Source organism: Grus americana, chromosome 15, assembly GCF_028858705.1.
Source record: "Grus americana isolate bGruAme1 chromosome 15, bGruAme1.mat, whole genome shotgun sequence".
NCBI classification, from domain to species: domain Eukaryota; kingdom Metazoa; phylum Chordata; class Aves; order Gruiformes; family Gruidae; genus Grus; species Grus americana.
The window spans coordinates 8,025,001-8,048,302 of record NC_072866.1 but is presented as its reverse complement, the minus strand read 5'-3'; the positions used below and the strand labels follow the sequence as shown (position 1 = coordinate 8,048,302).

Here is a 23,302-nt window from a genome sequence, read left to right as displayed (position 1 = left end):
GTGGAGCTCTTGAGTAGAGATGGTGATTCAACCATGTAGGTAGGTCAGTGTTGAGGGAGGTCATGATCAAGTCTTGAGGTATCTCGTAAAGCTCCACGGTAAATGTAAATATGCTTTATGGATATCTCATCCAAGAAATTTGAAAAGTACGTGAGCATATCAATCATGTAAGGGATTGGAAGTACAGCTTGCCACTTGTAGTGTTTGGGATGAATGGCAGTAGTACCAGGAAACGCACATCTGGTAGCTCACAGTATTCCTTCCTATCTTTTGAGCCTAGTTTACTAACCAGTTACCTACACCTGAACACCCCCATACTTGCCACCTTTGCTTTTGTACTGGTTGGGGTGGAGGTGTTGAGGATGTTGCAGTTTTCCCTTTATTCAGTGTCTGAGTTTGATGTGTTCACTCACAGTTGACTTCTGCAAATTATTTGACCTTCATCTTGCCTTGAAGTGGCCGTGCTGTCAAGACTGAAAGATAATTTGGAGTTGCAGTTGCACATTCAGTGTTTTATCAATGCTGGCACAGTTCTGCCGAGCTGTGTCTGGGGGCTACCTGTGTGCTCTTAGCTTTTCCTGCTGGCGACAGATTGACTTACGGGTATTAATGTATTTCCCTTTGGATGCTAGGGTTGCTGAAGCAGGCAAGTCTTAACAATGCATTCTGTATGTCCTGTTCATCTCTCGTTCTTTTTGTACAAGACCATAACATTTTTCTATGCGTAACACTTGAGTTTTCCATTTGAATAAGATTTTTTTTTCCACTTAAATATTTTTTTAAAATAAGGTTTAAATGCCAAAATAAGCTGGCATAGTGCTTATTTGTCACGAAAAGCTATAGAAAGCTTGTTACTTAGCATACTTTAACTGAGATAACTTTGTTAGGAGTGATAGCAAGACATATTTCTGCTTCCAGATCTGTGCTGTTTAAGCTATGTGATTACGGGATAATAGAGCTTTTAATGGGGAATGAGTTACAACTTGAATCAGAAAAAATGCTACCATTACATAATATATAAGCACATCTAAAAATACTGACTTAGTCTTCAATTTTTTAAGTTGCTGTTCTTATGAATAACTTTGTCCAACTTTCTTCTTTTTGGGGGTGGGGATAGTGCCAGAACAAACAAAGACAAGTGTAAGCCAGCCTCAGCCTGTCACCTCTAACGGCACTTCCACAGTAACCAGCACTAATAATAATGCCAAGCGGGCCACAGCCAACAGTCAGCAGCAGCAGACCTTGCCTCGATACCCTCCTCGTGAAGTACCACCGCGATTTCGACACCAGGAACAGAAACAGCTTCTGAAACGAGGTCAGCAGTTACCAGTTATAGCTGCAAACCTGGGATCTACTCCTAAAGTATTAAACGGCCAGTCAGGAGGCAGCACTGTCACAAATAAACAGCCAGTGACCAACGGAGAAGTGCCGAACAGCAGCAAAAAACAGCCAGGTGAGGGGCAGGTACCTTGTTTTCCTTTAACTAAAATCAAATAGTTTAAATTCAATTATCAGTCAAATATTTGAGTTAATATTATTTAAACTTTAAATGTAAGCTGTAGTGTGATGAGTTATCTTCCTGTATTGTAGCTTAATATTACAGGATGGTTTCAGCCATCTTTGTGCAAGTTTCCTACTGAAACTTAAGACATGTTAGTTACTCATTGTTGCCAGTGGTGTACAATAGACATGTCTGTTTCTGAACAGATGTTGAAGCCAGTATGACCACTGCTATGTCCTGAATTTCCAGTCTTTATCCTAATAATTGATCCAAGCATGGTCATGGTACAAAGCATCTTTTTTGCATCCAACTTCAATACACAGTTCTCACAGGGAAGGGTCTTTCAGACAGTTCCCAGAACATTCTGAACAGCATCTCAGGACTTTTTTTTTTTTCTTTATATCTAGAAATATAGATAGGGTACAACTTATTTAAAATACAAGAATTGCTTTTTGTTGTCAAAGGGTTTTCCTTTGTTCATCTACCTGAAGCTAGGTTGTCTTACAAAATGGATCAATCTTTACCTTTAATAGTATTTCCATATAGTTATCCTTTATTACTGTGGCTTGTTAGGCATTCTCCTCAAATACGCTTTTAAGAGTAGTAAACTTATCTGTTACATGTGCAGAACTGGCCAGTCAGTGAATGTACTAGCATGCAGTTCAGCACATTTTTTGGGACAATAAGGGCAGTCTATTTTTGGCTGGAAAAAGTAACTTTTTTTTTGTAGGACCTAGATTTTCAAAGGGATTTGGTATTAATGCATGCTAACAATATGCTGGACAAATACTTTGTTATTTTTATACTTGTATTTATTTTCTGATGTGCATATAGCAGTGGTGTGCACTATCCCACAAGTAGCTGCTTCTGAAACTTTACTGAATTCCCAGTGTTTCTCAAAATTAGTGTTTTATACACTGCAAAGGATGTGACTCCTAGTCCCTTCAGTCACAAAAAAGATTTCTGGAATATAACCTTGGTATTTCAAGTCTTAGTTAAATTTTGACCTGTTCTGATTACTGAATCTTGAAGAAGCAGTATTTAAAATGAAAGTAAACAATCAAAACATTGGAAGCAGTTTATCCATGTGCCCCTTGAAGAATGTTTCCGTAATTACTTTCCAGTATTATTTTTGTAACGTACTGATAGAACTCTTTACCATTCCAAGAAGTGATTTTTTTAAGCAGATTTTTTTTTTTACTTCATTTGTATATTTTTGTTGCTGTCTATAGTCAAGTTTAAAGTAACTGTTCATATAATTGCTTGCTTCTAAGATGAAACTTTTTTCCAGTGTATATCCTCTGCTGGTCAAATTGTATGGTAGCAAGTAGTGATTTAAGTAAAAATTCACATGTAAACTAAGCTAAGTAGCATTACTCCTTATACAACCTATTAAACCTCCTAACTGTATCCAGAGGGTTTTTTGAGTATGCTGTCCTTTTTTCACTTTTTGTGAACACCAGCCCAATATTGCATTAGTTGGGTTCCCATTTGTGTATTGCTTTCTTCCTGGTTTTGTTCAATTTTGCTTGATTTTGTTCTGCTGTGGCTGGGCAACCTTTAGGCTGGGAGATGCCAGTGTCTCCCTGTGTGGTGCTGCCACAGTTCTTTACTGGGAGTAGTTCTGCAGTTTGAATAGTACGTTAATTATTTGGATAATATGTCTACGTGTCCAACTGGTAACAAAAAGGTTCTGAGAGCCTTGAGGGGAGAGAAAGGTTGGCCAAATCACTTTCCATCTTAAGAAAATGTTTGTATTGTCTGTAGCATCCTGTCAGTCACTGCATTGTCAGGTCTCTGTTAACTGTGGGCTGTGCTCAGGGTGTTCCCGTGTGTCCGAGGTAGACTGGTCAGAATGGACAAGTGGGGTTAGGAGGCCAGGGTCTCGTTTCTTGGTGCAGTGTATCTGTAGGCTCGAAAGGTCTCTTTCCTCTTGTATAACCAAGAATAATGTCTGGTTTGGATGTTTTGTCATGTTCTTTAAGAAATGTAGGTAAGATGATAATGTAAAGGAAAATAATTTTTCAGTGCTGGATTTTTCTAATGGTGTCAAAATCTTGTCTGATGAATTGCCTGTGAGGTCATGTGGAGGTGGCCATAGTCCAGCAGCATGCAAAAGTGACTTAATGTCTTCTGACACCTTTATATCTGAAAGGAAATACTACTGTTATTGGCCTGTTTCAGTCTTACTCGCTCTTCCTAGTTCTTCTTTTAGCCTCCAATGGCAACTTCTAGGTACTCTCCCTGTTGTTATCTCTGAAATGAAAAATCTCATGAAATTTGACATATCTGTAGATCCCTTCCTATTGAAAGAGTATCCATGTACAGGCCATTTGGGTTAACAAATTTTATACCTTAATGGACTATCTTTGAAGATTAAGTTCTTGACTTTTTTTTTTTAAAGTATTATTTAATGGATGTTGGGATTGATCTGTATTTTAGGGCTAAAAGAAAAACTGTAGCTTGAAATGTTGAAGTCAAAATTGCTGGAATTGATAATGGCTCCAGTTGTCCTATCTGTCATTCCCTGACAGACCCCGGGGTAGGATCTCTCCCCAGTTCCAGCTGTGGTTATAACTGTTTGGTAGGTGCTTTGTAAAAGCCAGGAAACACGAGTACTGCTAAATTTAAAGTCTTCCTGTGGCCCTGGCCACACTAAGTTTTTAAATCTTTGGTATTGGAGAATTTTTTAATTATATCAATGGGGGAAAAAAAAATCTCTTGTAATTTGTGTAGACAATCTTCTTCTGTTTTGAAAATTAAACTGTTTGTTTAGAAGTAAAGCTTAAGAAGGGATAGTCCTGCGGGTTGGTTTTTTCCTGCTGTTTGTAGGACATTTGGCATATCTTCTTAATAAAGACACATAAGTGAAGCTCATGCCATGTAGCACTTCTGAAACAGATACAGTCTTGTACTGAGGTGGTTATTTTAAGAAATCTACATAAGCTACATAAGTAGCTCTTTATCAGAACATTTTCATACCCAATTCGGTTGTTTGCTTTACTGAAACTTTCTCCCATGTGTAAACTTCACATGAAAGGAAGGTCTTGAGTGCTGCCTTGGTGTGTTTGTTTGCCTCTGTGCTTTGTAACACAGCAGAATAGCCAGGTGGTTATTCCACAATGAAATGATTTATATAGTGAACTAAAATATTTGCCAGCAGTAATTGCTTACAACTGTGGGACAGAACAAAACAGGAGAGCACCATCAGGTTCCTGGTATTAGTCCAGTTACTTGGATTCCTCCTCTTGATGTGAGTGGGTCTCGCTTTATCTTTGTGCATCTTGCAGCAGAGCTGCAAAATAATGTTACAGCCAGAGCCTTTGGAAACAAAAGACTTTTCCTGTAACTTAAGGAGATTTTTTTTTTTTTTTCAGTTATTGTAGGAGTCAGGGAAGAAGTGAGCAGTTGGGATTTGCAGTTAGTAGTGATGGAGGCTGACTTAATTTAGGAAACATTGCCTTAAATGTAACAGTTGTGGTCTCCAACTGTAAAATTTGTGAATTTGAAACATTAACTTTGATTTCATACGCTGCCAATAGGACACTTAGGAGGAAGAAGCTATCAAAGAGTGGTAAATAAAAGTTTGTTATGCACATCCTTAGGTTAAATCAGAATTGGACCGTACTTAGTTACTTCTGTTTGCTAAATCACATGGCAAAATAACGGCTTTCAGGTGGAGAAAGCATGTTGTTCAAAGAAATGGTATGAAACTTTGCTTAAGTTTCAGGGCTGACCTCTGAAATTCTAAGTTAGTACAGTCAAAAATTAACTGGTTTTGGTTTCAATGACTATGAATTCTTCCTCTTAACCAATCTTAAATTGGTTAATTAAATGCAAAATGTGTAAAAACTAACTAGTAGTGGAAATGTTTAATAAAAGCAGCAAAATTGCTAATAATTAAATGCTACGTGTAGAAAGCTGGATTTGCTGTCAGTGTATCTCTTCCCTGAGGTATGCTCAGTGCTGTGGGTGAGGCAGTTCAGAACTTGCTTGTGAGATTGAGATGGCTTTTTAGGGAAACCTGTCCTGAAAAAGCAGATTTTTTTTTTTTTTACTTCATTTGTATATTTTTGTTGCTGTCTATAGTCAAGTTTAAAGTAACTGTTCATATAATTGCTTGCTTCTAAGATGAAACTTTTTTCCAGCGTATATCCTCTGAAAAATTTCCTGAAAAAGGGGTGCTAATAAATGGTTTTAAAGTAATGAGTGTTTGGGGGACTGTTCTCAAAGGGCTAGTTTACTTAAATAACACTTCTGTACTTTTCTTGCCTTTTTTTTTTCTATAGGCATGCCTCCCATTCGGGACTTGGTGAGCCACTCCCCTAACCAGTCAGGTTAGCTATTTAAATCTCGCCTTTTTTTCGCGCTACGTGTTTGTAGTAGTTACGTGTTCCGCACAATTTTGTCTTGATTTTTTCAAATTTTTTTTTATTCTTTGACTTATGTTTTTCAATAGCATGTGCCGTGTGAATGACTGACTTAAGTATACTTTCTCTGTGCCATTACATACTACATTTTGGTGAAACATTTTTAATTTTCTAAAATACATCAGAATTCATACCAAAAATATGTTTCAGCTATGGGGCACCTTAGCTTTAAAATACTAAGTGTCTTTTTTTTATTTAACCTTTATGCTTACATGTTAAATTGCCTCTTTGTGGTATTAAATTGAATAATCTGTGCAAGCTTGTGCTTTATATCAGAGACATTTCACAGCACTGTGGAGGAAACCACGTCTGGGGACCTTTCTGTTTTGAATGCTGAGTTTGTGCTGGGGTAGCATGTATGTGGGGCCTACAGCTATGCGTGTTGTCTCCTGGATATGATGTGAAGAACGCTTGCTGTTTATTTTTAAGTTCTGTTTTGGAGCGAATGTGCTGTGTGAAGGCAGTAACGCAGATAATGCTGTGGGATGGTTTGTACTGGCTCTGTTTCTGGCTGTGCCATGTACCTGTCAGGCTGCTGTGGGCGCAGTGCTTGGGAGAGCGTTTCATGTTGCATCTCTTCTGTTTACCTTGAAGATTGCTCCCAAAAGGATGATGTTAATCCTCCTCTCCTCTCTTTCCTTGTGTTGAATTTGACCGCTTAGTGAGTCAGTGCAGCTTCTTCATGCGATGGAAAACTAACCCAAGGGTTCCTCTTTTCCCCGTGGCTCAGCGAGCTGTCTTGGCTCACGGCAGTGCTGCAGGGGTGTTCGATCTGGCACAAGTCAGGGCCAGAGCCACTGCTGGGAGAGAGAGTGTGCAGGACGGTCCCTTCTAGGAGAGCCACCAGTTGTGCTGGGTTAGGTGCAGAGGGACACTGAATCCTTGTCCTGGCAGCTTTCCTGTCCTGCGTTAACAGTTAGGAAACTATTGCAGCTACAGGTAAACAGCTACATCTATTAATTCTCGGGTTGCAGTACTTTAAGATGACACAAGCAGACTTCAAGACCTTTTTCTCTACCACAGAGAAACAGATACGTGATGTTAACAAACAGGTTTTGTTTGGTTGTTTTGTCATTTCATAATAAAGGTGCTTTTTAGCTTGTTTACTAAAAGCTAAAAACCTTGTTTATTAAAATGTATTTTTTATAAGGACTGAAGGTACAATAATTGGTAAGGCATAGTATTGACAGTCTGTGGGTACCAGTATGTCCTGGAACTGGAAAAGGAGACAGAGGGAGTAAGATTCAGATATTTCTTAATTTACACTTCTCAGTCCAACTGTTGATTTTAGACCATGTGATGGTACTTCAAAACAAACAAAGTACTTTAGAAAATACATACAATTTCCTGCAGAGGTAACTCATAGCTAGAAAGCATTAAATTATTAAATTACAAATTATGGAAAAAAACCCTTAGCAGATTATGGAATTTTAAGAAACTCAGCTTTGTGTAATTTTTTTTTTTTTTGTCCAGGATTTAAGCAGCGAAAGTTCAGTTGCAGCTTCTAAATAGTTTTGGTGAGAAAACCAAGAGTAGAACTATAGGCTGTTACTGGCTGGTTTTGCTGTGCACCAAATGTGTTGTCAACTGTAATTTTTCCATTTTGAGGGGGTTTTTGTGGTATCTGCCAGATACAAAAAAAAAATCAGAGATAATACCTTGCTTATTCAGTATTTGTATACTTAATGTCAGAAGTTCCTGGGCTGTGGAGATTCAGATAGATAGGAATATTTCAGCTCATACTAGAAATCACTAACATGCTTTTGTGTCCAGGAAAATGACTGTTAGTCAAGGTAGTTTTGTATGTAATAGGATACAATTCTGGATGACTGGAAATTAATCATTATATGCTGTTTGTGTATTGGCTTGTTACAAACTGTGTATCACATCTAAATGAGTATAAAAGAATTTTAATAACTACAAGCTTTCTTTTCATGTATTCTATTGTTGTGCAAATTACGGTTTGTTTGCCATTTCACTCTGGCTTGTAGTCGTAACCTGTATCTTTCTCCACACAGAATTCAGGCTGTTTGCCACCTGTATACTTTTGTGTTGTTTTTAAAACTGATCATGTTATTGGGATAAAATTTATGATCAAGATTTTGTTTTGTTAGGGCAGCTTTTGATGCTGTTGATTCTCTCATTCATGAGAGTGCAGACAACTCTTAACAAGTCTTAACACATACCCATACACATACTATTCCCTGTTCCAAATTGCTGTGCCAGCATCCTTGTTTCTCCTGTAGTAAGTTTCTGCATCAAGCTTAACTGATTGCTTTGACTGTCTTGAGCTTCCATCGTCCTGGATGGTGGAGGAGCAGTGGCTGATCCCTGCTCCATGCTACTCTAGGCTACGTACTCTTGGAGGCAGGGTCATTGGCTAGATTCTTTTTCTCTGTAGGATGAATAATACCGATATTGATTAAAAATTAATGAAAAATGCACCAGAAGTTTTTGTGCATCAGTCTCAAACTCAGTAAATTGTCCATGGTAACTTGTTCCTTCCTGTTTCCTGTAGATCATCAAGATCATAAATTCAAATAATGTAGTATTTAAAATTTGCTACTCTTTAAAAATGTGGGATTTCTGCTTGTTGTGGTGTTCCCAAATTCCTTTTGTGAGATGGAAGCACTGAAACAAGGTCTCTCTTTAAATCTACATCAACTGTGCTTCTCTTCAGATTGGTCAGTCATGCTTACACAATAAACCACATAACCCTTGTTGCGGTTCAGTTGGAGCACTAAGAACAGGCTCCTGCCAAATGATCCCTGTGTTTGAGAGCTGAGCTACTGCCAAAAGTTGTATCTTATGGATGTTTTAACTTCTAAGTAGGTGGCAATTTTGACTAACATTTTTAAAAGAGTAGATGCAACTCAGTTCTTGTTAGTGAGCTGTAGGTAGGGGTTGGTGGGCATCAGGATTTGGGGCTTCGGTGCAGAATTGGCAGTCCTTGCAGCAGAAGGGGGAAGCTGGTGAGACTGGCAGCTTCCTTTAAGACTTCACATTTAACATATATTTCTTGGAAACACAAGAGGCTTACAAATTAGTGTTGTGTTTTTAGAAGTAGTGAGTCCATGAATGTTCTTTAAACAGCTTTTGAGAAAAATAAGGATTGATAATTGTAGCATTTTGTTACATTCTGTTGACGTGAACAGGTACAGTTTCATGAAGGTAATCAAGCAAAGCACCTTTTTCTAGTCAGACATAAAGCTTGTGCTGTAAGAATCCATTAAGAATCAGTAGGAGCTAGAAAACTTTTTTCTCTTAGGTACATACATTTTTGAATATTCTAAGTAAAGGCAAAAAAGGGAACATTACAAAGTAAAGTTGACAGTTTCTTTCTTTAAAAACCTGATGTTTTAATGGGCAGAGAAGCATACTTTGCTACATATATAGCAATTGAGCATACCACTAGTAAGGTCATTCTTTCAGTTCAGGCAAATACTAAGCAAAAAAACTTCACTGACATTTTGTACTTGTGTTCCGTTGCCAACTTCATTACTGTTTTTCACATGCCTCTCATAGTTTCATCTTCTGGTGCACCTGTGTATTTTTTGATTTAACAGTTTAGTGCAGAGGCCTCTCCCCCACCAAAGTTTTACACATACGAGATGAAAACTGAGAGCACTTATTTTGTAGCAAATACTCCATGGTGCATGTATTTAACCATGAAAAGTTTATAAGTGAATTAGGAAGTATGTCTTCTTGATTCCCAGACACGATCAGCTTATTTATTGAAAAAGAAATAGTAGTTCTTATATAAATGAAAATGAGAAGAATTGATACAGCTACTGCATTTAATCTGTACTTCTGCAGGAGCAGAACTTTACATTGGTCTTAGGATTTTTTTCTGTCCAATCTGTTGTTGTATAAAAGAAAATATCTTAACTTGTACTTAAGAAATCTTACCTAATGTCTTTTAATGGAGATGTGCGTGTGTTTCTCTGGCTGTTGCCACATAGCAATTGGTACTACTACGTCAGTTTAATATCCTGTTTAGATTTCTTTGATTTTATATAGCAATTTAGTTTTTAATATGTATGTGTTTTTACAAAATATTTTGGATACGGTGATACAGAGTATTTTTTTAAAACCTATTTCTCTGGGAAAAAAACCCTGTACCTTTAGGAGTGCTTCTTCCTGCTTTTTGTGAGAGTGCAACTTTGTGTGCTGGTGAGCAGTGTTCTAGGTTACATGTGTGGCAGCATTCTGAACAGCTGTACTTGGAAGCTTTCTCTGTCATCTTTAGTGACTGTTGTGTTAAAATAAGCAAAATAATTCTTGGCTTAGTATCTTTGTACATTTTTCCCCTCTTCTGCTTAATGAAGTAATAGTACTAAATTTATAATAATGCTCTTGGGCTTTCCTCCTTCTTTTTAGATCTGAACCACAGTGGTCTAGGATCCCATTATGAAAATTCTCACTGGGGACCAGTCTCTTCAAATAGTGACTCCAGCACAAACTGGGATAAAGTTATTGTAGACGGCTCTGACAAAGAAGCATGGCCATCAATCACTGGCAGTGACCCAGAGCTGACATCAGAATGTATGGACACTGACTCTGCCTCTAGCTCTGGGTCAGAGAGAAACCTCGTTATAATGGCTTCAGGGAGCACAGGTGGTGAAAATGATGGCATTCGAAATGGCATTGGACATGGTTCTCAAAATAAGTTTGTGGTTGGTAGCAACAGCAATAATGTGGGCAATGGAAGTATTAATGGCCCGTGGGGTTTATCCCATGGAACCATAATAAGCACATGTCAAGTTTCTGTGGATGCTCCTGACAGCAAATCTGAAAGTAGCAACAATAGAATGAATGCTTGGGGCACCATAAACTCTTCATCAAATGGAGGGTTAAATCCAAGCACTTTGAATTCAAATGGCAACCATGGTGCCTGGCCTGTATTGGAGAACAATGGACATGCCCTGAAAGGGTCTATAGGGAGTGGTAATCCTGGCACAAGTATTCAGTGCAGTACCATAGGTCAGATATCTAATAGTCAGAGTATTAACTCTAAAGTGGGTGGTTCAGCCCATGGTTCCTGGGGAAGCCTTCAGGAAAATTGTGATTCTGAAGTAAATGGTACAAGGAAGGTTTCGTTCAGTGGGCAACCTCAAAACCTTAACACTGAAATGAATGGACCAAATAACACTACTAACTTTATGACCTCTAGTTTACCAAACTCTGCTGGTTCAGTGCAGATTAACGAACTGCCTAATAATACAGGGCATGGGGCCTGGCGTGTGAGCACAATGAATCATTCTCAGATTCAGGCCTCTCCAGTTACAAATGGCACTTCCATTTCTCATCTTAGCAATGGTGAGACGAAAAATGGTGGATCTTACGGTACTACATGGGGTGCCTATGGTTCTAATTACTCTGGAGACAAATGTTCAGGCCCAAACAGCCAAGCTAATGGTGACACTGTGAATGCAACTCTAATGCAGCCAGGCATTAGCGGGCCTGGCAGCACTAACTTTCAAATCAATGGGAATAAAGGAGGAGGGGTGTGGGAGGCAGGGACAGTCAACTCCCAGAATATGCCGTGGGGAAGTGGAAATGGTGCAAGAAGTGGAAATGGTGCAAGTGCTGGCGGGAGTAGAAGAGGATGGGGCAACCCTGCACAAAACACTGGCACTAACATTTCAAACGGGGAGTGGAGTAAACTGCCTAGTAATCAGCATTCCAATGAAAGTATGAATGGAAACAGCAGGAAGTTTACGAATGGATGGAAATCTACTGAGGAGGATGACCTTAACAGCCAGAGTTCTGCTGCTTCTCAGATAACTGAGCAGAACAGCACATGGGCCAAAACAGGTACGGGGGACAGCGAAGGTAGTTCAGAGAGCACTGGATGCCACGAAGATAGAGTAACTACGGAAGGACAGAATCGAGAAAGAAGGAAAGTTGACCAGCATGCATTACTCCAAAGTATTGTGAACAGAACTGACTTAGATCCACGTGTCCTTTCCAACTCTGGTTGGGGACAGACTCCAATCAAACAGAACACTGCCTGGGATACCGAAACATCACCAAGGGGTGAAAGAAAAACTGACAATGGGACAGAGGCCTGGGGAGGCTCTGTGACACAGACTTCCAGCTCAGGGGGGTGTGTGGATAGACCTAGCCCTAATAATAATGATACCTCATCTGTATCAGGGTGGGGAGATCCAAAGTCTGCTACAAGGTGGGGAGACTCCAAAGGGTCAAACAGCCAAGGGGGGTGGGAAGAAGATTCTGCTGCTACAGTAATGGTCAAGAGCAATCAATCATGGGGAAGTGGCAAAGAGGAAAAGTCATCTTGGAATGACTCACAGAAGATGAAACAGGGATGGGTAGATGGACAAAAGGCCAACCAGGGTTGGGCAGTTTCTGCCAGTGATAGCTGGGGCGAAAATTCAAGAAGTAACCATTGGGGTGAGGCTAAGAAATCCAGTTCAGGAGGTAGCGACAGTGACAGATCAGTATCTGGTTGGAATGAGCCAGGTAAATCAAATTCTGTTACTTGGGGAGGTAATAATACAAACCCCAATAGTTCTTCAGGATGGGATGAGCCTGCAAAGTCTAATCAGAACCAGGGCTGGGGAGACCCTCCTAAATCCAATCAGCCTCAAGGTTGGGGGGATTCGTCAAAGCCAATCAATTCTCCAGAATGGAACAAACAAGATGTTGGCTCTTGGGGAGCACCATCTGCCACAAACAAACCCCCAGGGTCAGGCTGGCTGGGCGGACCAATGCCGGCACCAGCAAAGGAGGAAGAACCCACTGGCTGGGAGGAGCCATCCCCTGAATCAATACGCCGTAAAATGGAAATTGATGATGGAACTTCTGCTTGGGGTGATCCAAGCAAATACAACTACAAAAATGTGAATATGTGGAATAAAAATGTCCCAAACAGTAGCAGCAGTTCAGACCAGCAAGCACAGGTACATCAGCAGCTACTGTCTTCAAGTGCCATGTCTAGCAAGGAGAGCAGTTCGGGTTCTGGTAAGACTTGGTTTTACGCAAATTTGAGTTTTCTGTTAATTGTAAAACAATTCTTTTGTTCTTGCTTTATATACAGTATTTTAGTTTCAAAGCAGATAGGGGAAGGTGCCAATGAAGTACTGCTTTTATTTATAAAAAAACAAGTAATGGCAATGCTTATAGGCGTTTGATATTTTTATACAGATTGGAAGATCTGTTCTAGTTTTAGATAGCTTGACTAATAGAAGACTAGACAGCTCTACTTGAATTCTGGGATGTGGGAACACAGAGAAAATACTTGAAATAGTATCTGAGGAACTAAAGTATTTTTCTTTATTTGATTCTGAAACAGTTAAAACTTAGTGTTGCCAAAGAGCCCCCAAAAAAGCATTGAGCTGCTGCAAGACCAAATGAAGGGTGATGGTTTTGTATGGACTCAAGATCAGACCTTCTGATCTTGTAGTTTTGGGAGCAGTGAATAATGATACTTGCAGACGAGCTCGTGTGGTGCTTATGAAGTATTTTGTCCTCTTTTTTTTAAGTACAAAGATGAGTAGCTTAAATATAATGAGCAGCTCTTAGGAACTTAGTATCTTAGGAATTTCTATTATCAAAATGTAATTCTTTACATATAAAATCTGTATTTTTGTGAGTATTTTTTTAATGAAACAGCTTACAGTTGTAATAATTACCTTCATACAAAATGTAAATGTGTACTAATATGCTTTTTATTGTATGTTATGGATCTAGAAAAGGCAAAACACTTGAGTCTCTTTAGATAGCTTTTTTTAATTCTGTTTGAAAACATGCCAATAACTCATACTGCTTTAAAAAGGTTGGGGAGAGCCTTCTACTCCAGCCACTACTGTAGATAATGGAACTTCAGCGTGGGGTAAACCCATGGATACTGGTACTAGCTGGGGAGAACCCATCAGTGATGCAGCAGGCACCTCTGGCTGGGGAAACGCTTCTCTTGGTCAACAGGCTTCAAATAAACCTGGTGAGTGCTTTCCGTGTCATCTTTGAATAAGGGTATTTGTGGACGATGAACTGCCTCTATAGAAGCTTTACGTTTTTGAGGGCTTTTTTATCTTGAAGTAAACATAAAGCTACTTTCTGTGTTAAGGGAAGTCAGTTGCTACTGAAATGTTAATATGTTGGATTTTTTTTTTTTTTTCACAACCAGGGCCTAAATCTATGCAAGATAGTTGGTGTGGAGACGATATGCCATTGACAGGCAGTCGTCAGACCAGCTGGGAGGAAGAGGAGGATGTAGAGATTGGAATGTGGAACAGCAGTTCTTCACAAGAAGCTAACCCATCTTTAAATTGGCCACCATATATGAAAAAAATGCCCACAAAGGTAATGAGGAGGTTGAGTCAAGGGTTTTGCACTGTTCTCGTTTCTGAAAGCTAAGTCAGAACAGATTGCTGCCCTGACTGCAGTACCATTAAGCTTTAATCTTCATTCGTAGCATTTTATGATGTAATTTAAGCAGTAGGTGATAAATATCTTCTAAGTATCACAAAAATTCCTTTGTATTTTTAAGGGAATAATGAAAGGTGGAAATAAACAAGATGAAACATGGATCAATCCATTCATTAAGCAATTCACAAATCTCAGTTTTTCAGTAAGTATTTACCTTTACTTGGCTTTACTGCTGCCTTTGAGCACTAGTTATAATGCACAAAGATTAAAATGCTTGATTACCCAGTGTTCATTTTCATAGTATTTTTCTTTTTACCTCCGTTTGTCTCCCCTATGGCACCCATCCCTTTTCTTTGCATCGTCATTACAAAAAGACCTATTTATTGATGAAAAGTGTTTCTGTAAACACCCAGGTATTCATCCGCTAGTCTCTTGTTTTACTTAATGTTACATATATATTTTGGTGAAGATACCTGGTTTGAATCAGGTAACAACTAAAAGGAGAAAATGCTTTAAAATAGCATCTGATTTGTCTCGATTTTTTTTTTTCTTGCAGGTTTGAGTTGAAATAGTATATATGAATCTCTTTGGTTTAGCTTTTAAAATATTATTATTAAATAATTATGATTCATTTTATTACTTCAGAGAGAATCACCAGAAGAAACCATACAGAGCAATAAGATGGACATGTCTGGAGGTGAGGAGAACCTAGCTGGGCTTTATTACTTTCCTTTCCAATCTCTCTCTTTTTTTTAAATCTATATATAATATATATAGTTATAGCTATATATATTTAAATATATGTTTCCCTAAAGAAAAGGAATACCCTTGTAGAGGAAGAAAAACTTGTGCATGTGAGTAACACTAAATACCTGAATCACCTGGTTGCTATTAGTAAGGTTATCCATAAATCAAGCTAAGCTTATGTATATGAAGCTGACATGAAAGAGTGTTTTCAGGGTGTGGTGGGTTTGTTTCTTGTAATATAAGTATATAGATTGCCTTCTGGATACCTTCACTAAATAAAAACAGAAGTGTTCTGAATACCACACTTGCTCATTGTGGTTCATTCTTGGAAACACATTTTCAGTTCTAAGAACTAAATTAATATGAGCAATCATTTTAGAAATGTTTAAACCTGAGTGTAAAATGACTTGTAAGCAGTTTTATCTTTATTGAATCCATTGACTGTTATGATTCCTCTAGCAAATAAAAGTTAGTATAATTCTTCAATACATTAATAAAAATATGTTAAATGATAGAATATTTAGTTAAAAGTAATTGTAGCTGCACTTTTTTTATTCTAGTTTAAAATTGGATATTTTCACTTTTGGGCTCATATTTTCACATTTGGGCTCATAGTCTATTGTGTAAATAAATTGTTCTTTGAATTTTAGATTTTAATATTAATGGCAAGCCTTAGTTAAATGATTTTTTTAATTCAAATTTAAAACATCTACTTGGAAAGTACTTCTCTTGCACTGCATGCAGTGAAGTATTAAATGGACTCCTTTACTGCTGCTTATGTTTTGATCTTCTAGCTTGCCTAGTAGAATTAATGACAAAAGATAACTTAAAATTTGCTTTTAATAAACACAAATACTTTAAATTTAGTTTAGTTTTGGGTTTTTTTAGCTAAATAGGTTTTTTCTTAACTGAATCAAATATAGACATTTGTGTAGTATTTCAGAGACCCTTTAATCACCTAGGATGTGATAAAGATACTACTTCAAAGCCAAAACAATGCTTATTGCTACTAAAAAAAAAAAAAGAAAAATGGCATTAACAACTAGAAACTCAAGTTTAAACGTTCTTGTTTTTAAGAGAAACCTGAGAATAATATTTTTGTGAAGCCTAACAAAATCTGTTGACACTTTGCTGATTCCAAGTTTTAAGTTGTCATTGATTCGTAGTGTTTCCTTTCCCTTTTCAGTAAAGCCCAGAGAGCTGAAAGCTAAGCTGATGTTTTCTTCTATTAGTATCTAGCTTGAGAGCAGTATTAGTTCTGCCCTTCTTAAGCATAAACTGGCTTCGTGTGTATCTGGAAAATGGAATAATCTTTCATTCAATGTTGTAGTCACATCTCACCTTTTCTTAGGGTTATTGCAAGACAAGCGAATGGAGATGGATAAGCATGGCCTCAGTGTTGGAGATTACAATCGTGTGGTTGGAAAAGGCCCTGGTTCTCGTCCTCAAATTTCCAAAGAGTCTTCCATGGATCGCGGTCCTTACTTTGATAAGGTTAGTGGGTGTCTTACTGGTGGACACTACTAAACTTCATTGACACTGCATTCTAAGTAGTTACCTGTGTGCTCCTTAGCTTTCTGCATTTAGTAGAGAGGAAAACTAGGGCTTTCTTGTTAATCTATAAGATATGTTTTGTTCTTTTTAACTTACTGATATATAATACTAAGCACTTTCTATAGCCGATTTGCAGTGCAAATGACTAACCTGATCTCTTTTGTTTTCTGCCTATTTTCTGCTGGTGCTGGACTGTCATGTGACTCTTCCCTTCTGTTCCTGGCAATGGTTTCTCCCTTCTGCTTGCTTGCTGGCTGGTTGTTGCGCATCGGTTTGTCTGTCCAATCAGGATGGCATTGTAGCAGACGAGTCCCAAAACATGCAGTTTATGTCCAATCAAAACATGAAGCTTCCCCCTTCAAATAATGCACTACCTAACCAAGCCCTTGGCTCCCTAGCAGGGCTGGGTATGCAAAACTTGAATTCTGTTAGACAGGTAAGGCTGTGTGCATATCCTTGGCATGTTACTTGACAGCATTTAATACCTTTTGATATAACATCCTAGCTACCTATGTGATTGATGTGTGTTTAACTTCTAATTCAAATGTATAGGGGTGGGAGAAGCAGCAGAAGAGGTTTATTGTCACTAATTGTCCCTCCTTTCCCCAGAATGGCAATCCCAGTATGTTTGGTGTTGGTAATATAGCAGCACAGCCCAGGAGCATGCAGCAGCCTCCAGCACAACCTCTTAATTCATCTCAGCCTAATCCACGTGCTCAAGTGCCTCCTCCATTACTATCCCCTCAGGTAATTGAGTACATAGAACATTCTATGTATAAACTACCAAAATGCTGCTTCAGAAAATTGTGGTTTGCTTATTGGTGTTGCTGATACTTAGTCTGTAAATATTTGAAAACCTGTTTGACTTGATCAGTGTCTCTGATCCAGTTAACCAGAGGTTATAATATTCTACATCTAGTATAACTAATTGCGTGTTACTGTCAGTCACTTTTCATTCTGGTCCATTTTTCAGGTTCCAGTATCATTACTGAAGTATGCACCAAACAACGGTGGCCTGAGCCCACTTTTTGGCCCACAACAGGTAGCCATGTTGAATCAACTGTCCCAGTTAAACCAGCTTTCTCAGATCTCCCAGTTACAGGTAAGCTAACAAAGCTAGTCGCTCTGTGTTATGTTTGAAAGTCTAAGTAGAGACTTATGTCAGCTATAAACTGTTCTTAAAAAAACCACCACAAAACACTGTCTCCTAGCGGTTGTTGGCTCAGCAGCAAAAAGCGCAGAATCAAAGAAGCATGCCTTCTGGTGGTCGTCAACAGCAGGAGCAGCAGGTAAGTAAATATGTTTATTATTAACTTTTCAAACTATCTTTAAAAACTGTTCTTCATCCTGAGCTGCATTTCTTGTTATAAATTGTAGTAAAGCGTGCGAGAGTGAATGGGATTTTGACTTGGCTTAGTGCTGGGGTTTTGCTGTGCTGAGATGCACAGAACCCAAAGATGTGTTTCATTATCTTTCTTTAAAAGTAGAAAAGCTTTTGCCTATTTATATTGTAACTGCTCTGTCTTTTTAAGGGTCGATCTCTTAGTATGCAGCAACAGATGATGCAACAGTCCCGTCAGCTTGATCCAAACCTGTTAATGAAGCAGCAAACTCCACCCTCTCAACAGCAGTCACTCCATCAACCCACCATGAAATCTTTCCTTGAGAATGTCATACCCCATGCTACTCCTGAGCTACAAAAAGGGCCATCACCAATAAATGCGTTCAGCAGCTTCCCTATAGGTGGGTTTCTCTGCACTAATTTCATATAGTCAATTAATGCTCATAAGACACACAGCCTTTCTTTTCACATTGCCTGCCTCCTCTGAAAACAGTAGTGATTGTGATCCCGTTAGCACTTATAATTTTAATGGAAGTAATAATTCTTTGTGGGGCTTATCCAGTTATCTTTGTTCACCAAAGAACTTTTTTTTCCACAAGTACACTCATTCCCAGAAGTGACTGTTGGTATTTCAGTGCTAAATGCTTTACATTCTTAAATAATGTGTATCTCCTTTTATTTCTTTTTTTATCTGTGGGTCCCAAGGAGGACACAAAGTCCTTTTGCAGCTATGATTCCTTGAGCTAAAGGACTTTTAGAAGTAGAATACATACAAAGAATTCATTGATGTAGTCTTATTTCTTTGGATTTTAAAAAAATTTTCAATGAATCGGGAATTACAAAGGTAGACCAAAATGTTGCTTTCCCTTTTAGTGGTTTTGTCCAGGAAAGAAAGCTTTTAGCTCTGCATTTTTAAAGAATGGTTGTCTCATTTCAGGCAAAGTGTCTGAACACTTATAAATACAAACGTCTCCTGTTTCTTTCTCCCTACATTTCCAGGCTTCTGTCCAATTTCTACTTCAGAAATTCCAGGCTTGTATATTTTCTCCTTACTTTAGGTCCCTTTTTAATGCTATCTTATACTTACGACAACTGTATACCATTTACCTCTTGTTCCTTATCCCTATTTTTTTTCTTCTCCTCTTCAGTTTTTGCTTTTCTTCTACGTTATTCTAATCTGGTTGTTTATGTTGGGCTGATTTCTTTTGCATTCTCATTGCCCTTTGTAGAAAAGTTTGTTTATTTAATAGAGACTGCTGCTGAAATCCTTGTGCTTATAGGTGGAGCGTTATGGAGCCAGTGGGTCGGTGCAGGCCATGCTGTTGCACTGCATGTGGCACACTGGAATTCTGCTTGTGGCCAGTCTTAAGTGCAGGCTGCTGCTTAATAGTTGCTGCTGATGATTGGCATCAAGATCTAACTACTGCTTTCATTCAAAGGGCAAGGCATAAACATGAAGTTTGTTTAGCTATTAGAGGCACTACGTTAGGTCTAATGAAAGGAATATTTAACTTTCTCGCCAAACTTCATGCTAAGTAATTGCATCCTGCCTATGTTAGGTTCCTTTCTGTTTCGTTTCTTGAGTTGTTGTATACTATTGTTAAGTAGCTGCTTTCTCACCTTAATCATTGCCACATTTCAGGAACCTGCAGTATACGTAAGATTGCTTTGGGATCCCTTTGGAGTAGTACTGTATAGTGATGTAAGAAGTGGAACGACACTCAGTCCACAAGTAAAAGCTTAAAGGTAGAAATAGTTGGTTGCTGGAACTTCTTCACCCTTTAGTGGAAAACTAGGTCAAGAGGAGTATTGGTAGCATCCTCCAAGTGCACAAAATATCGTAGCATAGGCATGTGGGAAGGAGCTGAACTTGCCCAGTTGTCTTCTGGAAAATCTTGCAGCTATGTTATTTTCTCCATGTTCTAATATTAGCATCAGGAGACCTAGCAACAAAAGAAGGGAGGTCCTGTTTGCGTTCTGGGGAACTGAGTTTGTTGAGATCCACCAGATATTTGTTCATCAAAAGCAGAGATTGGGGGCAGGTGAGGGGTGTCCTTCTCTCTAGTTGACCAGTGCTGCAGTCACATCCCAATTCATTTATAGAATTAAGTCTTTCTAATATTAAAAATACCTTTTTCTGCCAAATAGTATAGCTGAACAATATAAAATCTTCCACAATTGGATATGAAGAATTACTCCTGGAAAGACTGTTTAAATTATAGATTATGTCCAGGGACTGATGTTCATCCATCAGTCCACAGGTTTCAAATACAAAGCTGTGGACATACATCTGTGCCTGCCAGGGGGCTGGCATTAACTTTATCAGCTACATGTGCCTATTTGCCAGCTTGTGATCTTTTTAACCCTTCTTTTAGAGGTGTCTTCTGCAAGCTTCTTCAGAGTTAGAGGAAATGTTATTGTTGTGCACAGGTTATTGCTTTGCCAACAGCAAAATGCCAGAGGGAGAGGTGTCAGAAACTGGATTGATTGGACTTTTCCTTTTTTCTGTTTCAGCTATTGATAGCTGTGATGCTTCTTAAAACTTGGCTGTCCTGTTACAAGACACTTTCTCTGAGGCTTTTCAAGGGGCTGCTTTTCTGGCATCAACATCTGCTCATCCTTTTAGGAAAAAACAAGTGGGAAAATAACAACCAAATAAACAAAAAACCCAAGCCAGCTTCTATATGGCAGTGAATATCGACTTAGGAAGAAAATTAAGCACTAGTTTCCAGTGATGAATGAAGGTGTTTCTAGTAGAGATTTGATAACTTCCCTGTATGTCTCTGGCCCTAAGTTAAAATGTTGTAGTGGTTTATTTTCAGAAATGAAGTAAATAGATCTGAAGGGCTGGAAATGTAACGGGTATGGTTGTGAATTAAAGATTCTTACAGACCCAGAAAGAGAGCAGGCATGCCAAAGTCAAAAGCATGGGCACATTGTTCGAGCCCAGAGTAGCTGGTTCTCACAGATACTTGGATTGATTTGGGTTGGCATTGTGTTTATTCTCTGGCAGATAAACATTTTGAAATACAGACAACAGCTTAGAACAGGCAAAGACAAGTTTTGATGTTTTCTCTTACTGAGGTTTCAGTACAGTGTGAAGAGGATAAATGGAGGAGGGGAGTAGTATTACTTGTGCGGTTCCACGCAAAGTGCTTATCTCTCTGTGCTAGTGTGGTTCGGGAGCTGGCGAGGTGTCCTGTTGAACAGCCCAAATAAGAATGGGAATTTCTCCTGCTGAGAAAAGTGTCTTTTAGAACTGAGCGTAGCTCATTGAAGTACAGTACTTCTGCTTTGTAGAGATGAGATCAGTTGTGCTGGTGCTAGACCGGTGTCAGAAATGCCACATTTTTTTAGATGTTTACATTTTATTTTCTCTGACTTCCTCAATGGCTTCTTCCACTGACATTTCTGCATGAAGACATGAGCCGAGAACTTCAGAGTGCCTTGCATTGCTTAGCTTAGCTTCTGTCTATAGTAAGTTCACTGTATTAAATGCTAGAATGTTTCTCAAAAACAGAGACTAGGAAGCATGAAATAACCATGGTAATATGCTCTTAAATTTTTATTAGGACAATAGTGGTAATTAGCAAAAGAAAAACATTTAGTCTGTATTTCATAAGCTGTATGTGTTTTTTAGGAATGAACTCAAACTTGAATGTAAACATGGATATGAGCAGTATTAAAGAGCCACAATCTCGGTTGAGGAAATGGACTACAGTAGACAGCATTTCTGTGAACACATCGTTAGATCAAAACTCCAGCAAACATGGTACGTTAAACATGTCATTAAGCAGCATTTGACATTATGCATCAGATTTTCATGTTCTGCGTATAAAATGCAGGGGTGCTATGTTTAGGCCTGTAGTTGTAACTACTGTGTTGCTTGTAGCTGTCAGAATTTGTCTTGTGTTATCTGTGCCAAACTTGCTGCTTGTTCTGTACAGCAGGCCTTAGCTTTCCTGAACGTTTTTACTTACAGAAGTGATCTTGTGATGAGATTTAGTAGAAACCTTGTGCAGAATTCCTTTTTAACCAGACTTTTCTTTAAGTGTGACCATTGCTACTAGCTTTACCTTAATCTGGATTGGAATGCTTCATATATTTTTTTAAAACCTAAAGCTTTAGATTTTCTCGCTTTCTCTCCCCCCCACCTCCCACTGACCTTAAGGTGATTTATGGGGATTTAACTCTGTGCACACATTCTGGTCATGTCTGACATTTGTAGTTACAGATTTTGGTTATGAATGTGTATGTTTGCATTCTAAAAATGGGGAGAACTTAGAAGAGGTAGACTAGTACCATTGCTGTACTTAGTTTTAGAGGAGGCGGAATTGGTTGCTTCATATTTCATTCCAGTAATCAGGATTCATATGACATTTCAACTGTTTCAGTTGCTTGAAATCTCATCCAGTTAAAATTTGAGTCTATAGCACAAAGGTTCTGTGTCTAAAGATAGTTATAAAATGTCTCCAGTCTCCTATTACTGTTCAGTCTTCAGATTGTTTGGATATTTTTAGATTTGTCAGCTGTTTTACTACTATGAAATGACTTGCTGCCTTAAGCATCTAGTGGAGATATCTTGGTACTGCACTTCTGAACTTCATCTGGTTGTTACAGATGAACAGAAGTTGGTAGTGTTGGCGTTACTTTAGCTGTAGGTAATGTTTTCTGAATAGTACTAGGAATTTGATTATTTCAACTCCATATTGCATTGAAACACTAGTAAAAGTCATTTACTTCCTCAAAATTGTAGAATATCTTTGGCTTTGCTGTGTAATAACTTTTAGACTTCTCCTTACAGACTTGCACAGAATCAAATAGATTGTGTACAGTGCTTTCGTTCCTTGCTCTGCCTCCAGTGATTTTTATTTTTTTCCCCTCCCGGGAACATGAGTAGAATTTACAGAGCTTTGCAGTGGCTAAAGATCCTTCAGGTTTTGTAGGTGTTTCTTCCAGGAGCCCTCCCATCAGAGAATATATTCACTACCCCTGTTACCCAGTTGGGGTCTCACAGAATGCTCTTACCCACTTGAATTAATATTTTACTTAAATTTAATAAGTATACTACTTTAATGAGATGATTTCATGGGAGATTATTCTTTCAGTATTCTCATTAATTGTTCGGAGACATAGCATTTTAGATTATATAATCCTGTACGCCTTCCTTTATAACTTGACATCATAAGTGGACAGTATGCTGCTATATATTTCATGAATGTTTTACATGGGTATATTTATGTAAGGATATGAAAATAGAAACATTGGCTATGAAAAATATTTTATGACTTTTTTTTTTAAATTAGGTGCTATTTCAAGTGGTTTTAGGCTGGA

At 38.4% G+C, this 23,302-nt stretch overlaps 1 protein-coding gene across 11 annotated transcripts in view; it reads left to right on the top strand.

Moving 5' to 3' along the window:
• Positions 1 to 23,302, top strand: part of TNRC6A (trinucleotide repeat containing adaptor 6A) — a 54,923-nt gene that overhangs the window by 25,821 nt on the left and 5,800 nt on the right. For 4 of the 11 annotated variants that reach the window (XM_054842441.1, XM_054842445.1, XM_054842442.1 and 1 more), the window contains 15 exons: positions 1,118 to 1,453; positions 5,791 to 5,838; positions 10,312 to 12,918; positions 13,733 to 13,897; positions 14,084 to 14,259; positions 14,447 to 14,527; positions 14,971 to 15,022; positions 16,424 to 16,566; positions 17,236 to 17,373; positions 17,600 to 17,728; positions 17,838 to 17,915; positions 18,159 to 18,369; positions 18,968 to 19,000; positions 21,609 to 21,740; positions 23,275 to 23,302. The exon at positions 23,275 to 23,302 is cut by the window's right edge and continues 131 nt beyond it. In XM_054842441.1, the coding sequence (XP_054698416.1) occupies positions 1,118 to 1,453; positions 5,791 to 5,838; positions 10,312 to 12,918; positions 13,733 to 13,897; positions 14,084 to 14,259; positions 14,447 to 14,527; positions 14,971 to 15,022; positions 16,424 to 16,566; positions 17,236 to 17,373; positions 17,600 to 17,728; positions 17,838 to 17,915; positions 18,159 to 18,369; positions 18,968 to 19,000; positions 21,609 to 21,740; positions 23,275 to 23,302 (4,357 nt within the window). Of the gene's footprint in view, positions 1 to 1,117; positions 1,454 to 5,790; positions 5,839 to 10,311; positions 12,919 to 13,732; positions 13,898 to 14,083; positions 14,260 to 14,446; positions 14,528 to 14,970; positions 15,023 to 16,423; positions 16,567 to 16,915; positions 17,063 to 17,235; positions 17,374 to 17,599; positions 17,729 to 17,837; positions 17,916 to 18,158; positions 18,370 to 18,967; positions 19,001 to 21,608; positions 21,741 to 23,274 lie in introns of all 11 variants that reach the window. The other 7 variants (XM_054842444.1, XM_054842443.1, XM_054842451.1 and 4 more) reach the window with 5 other exon arrangements.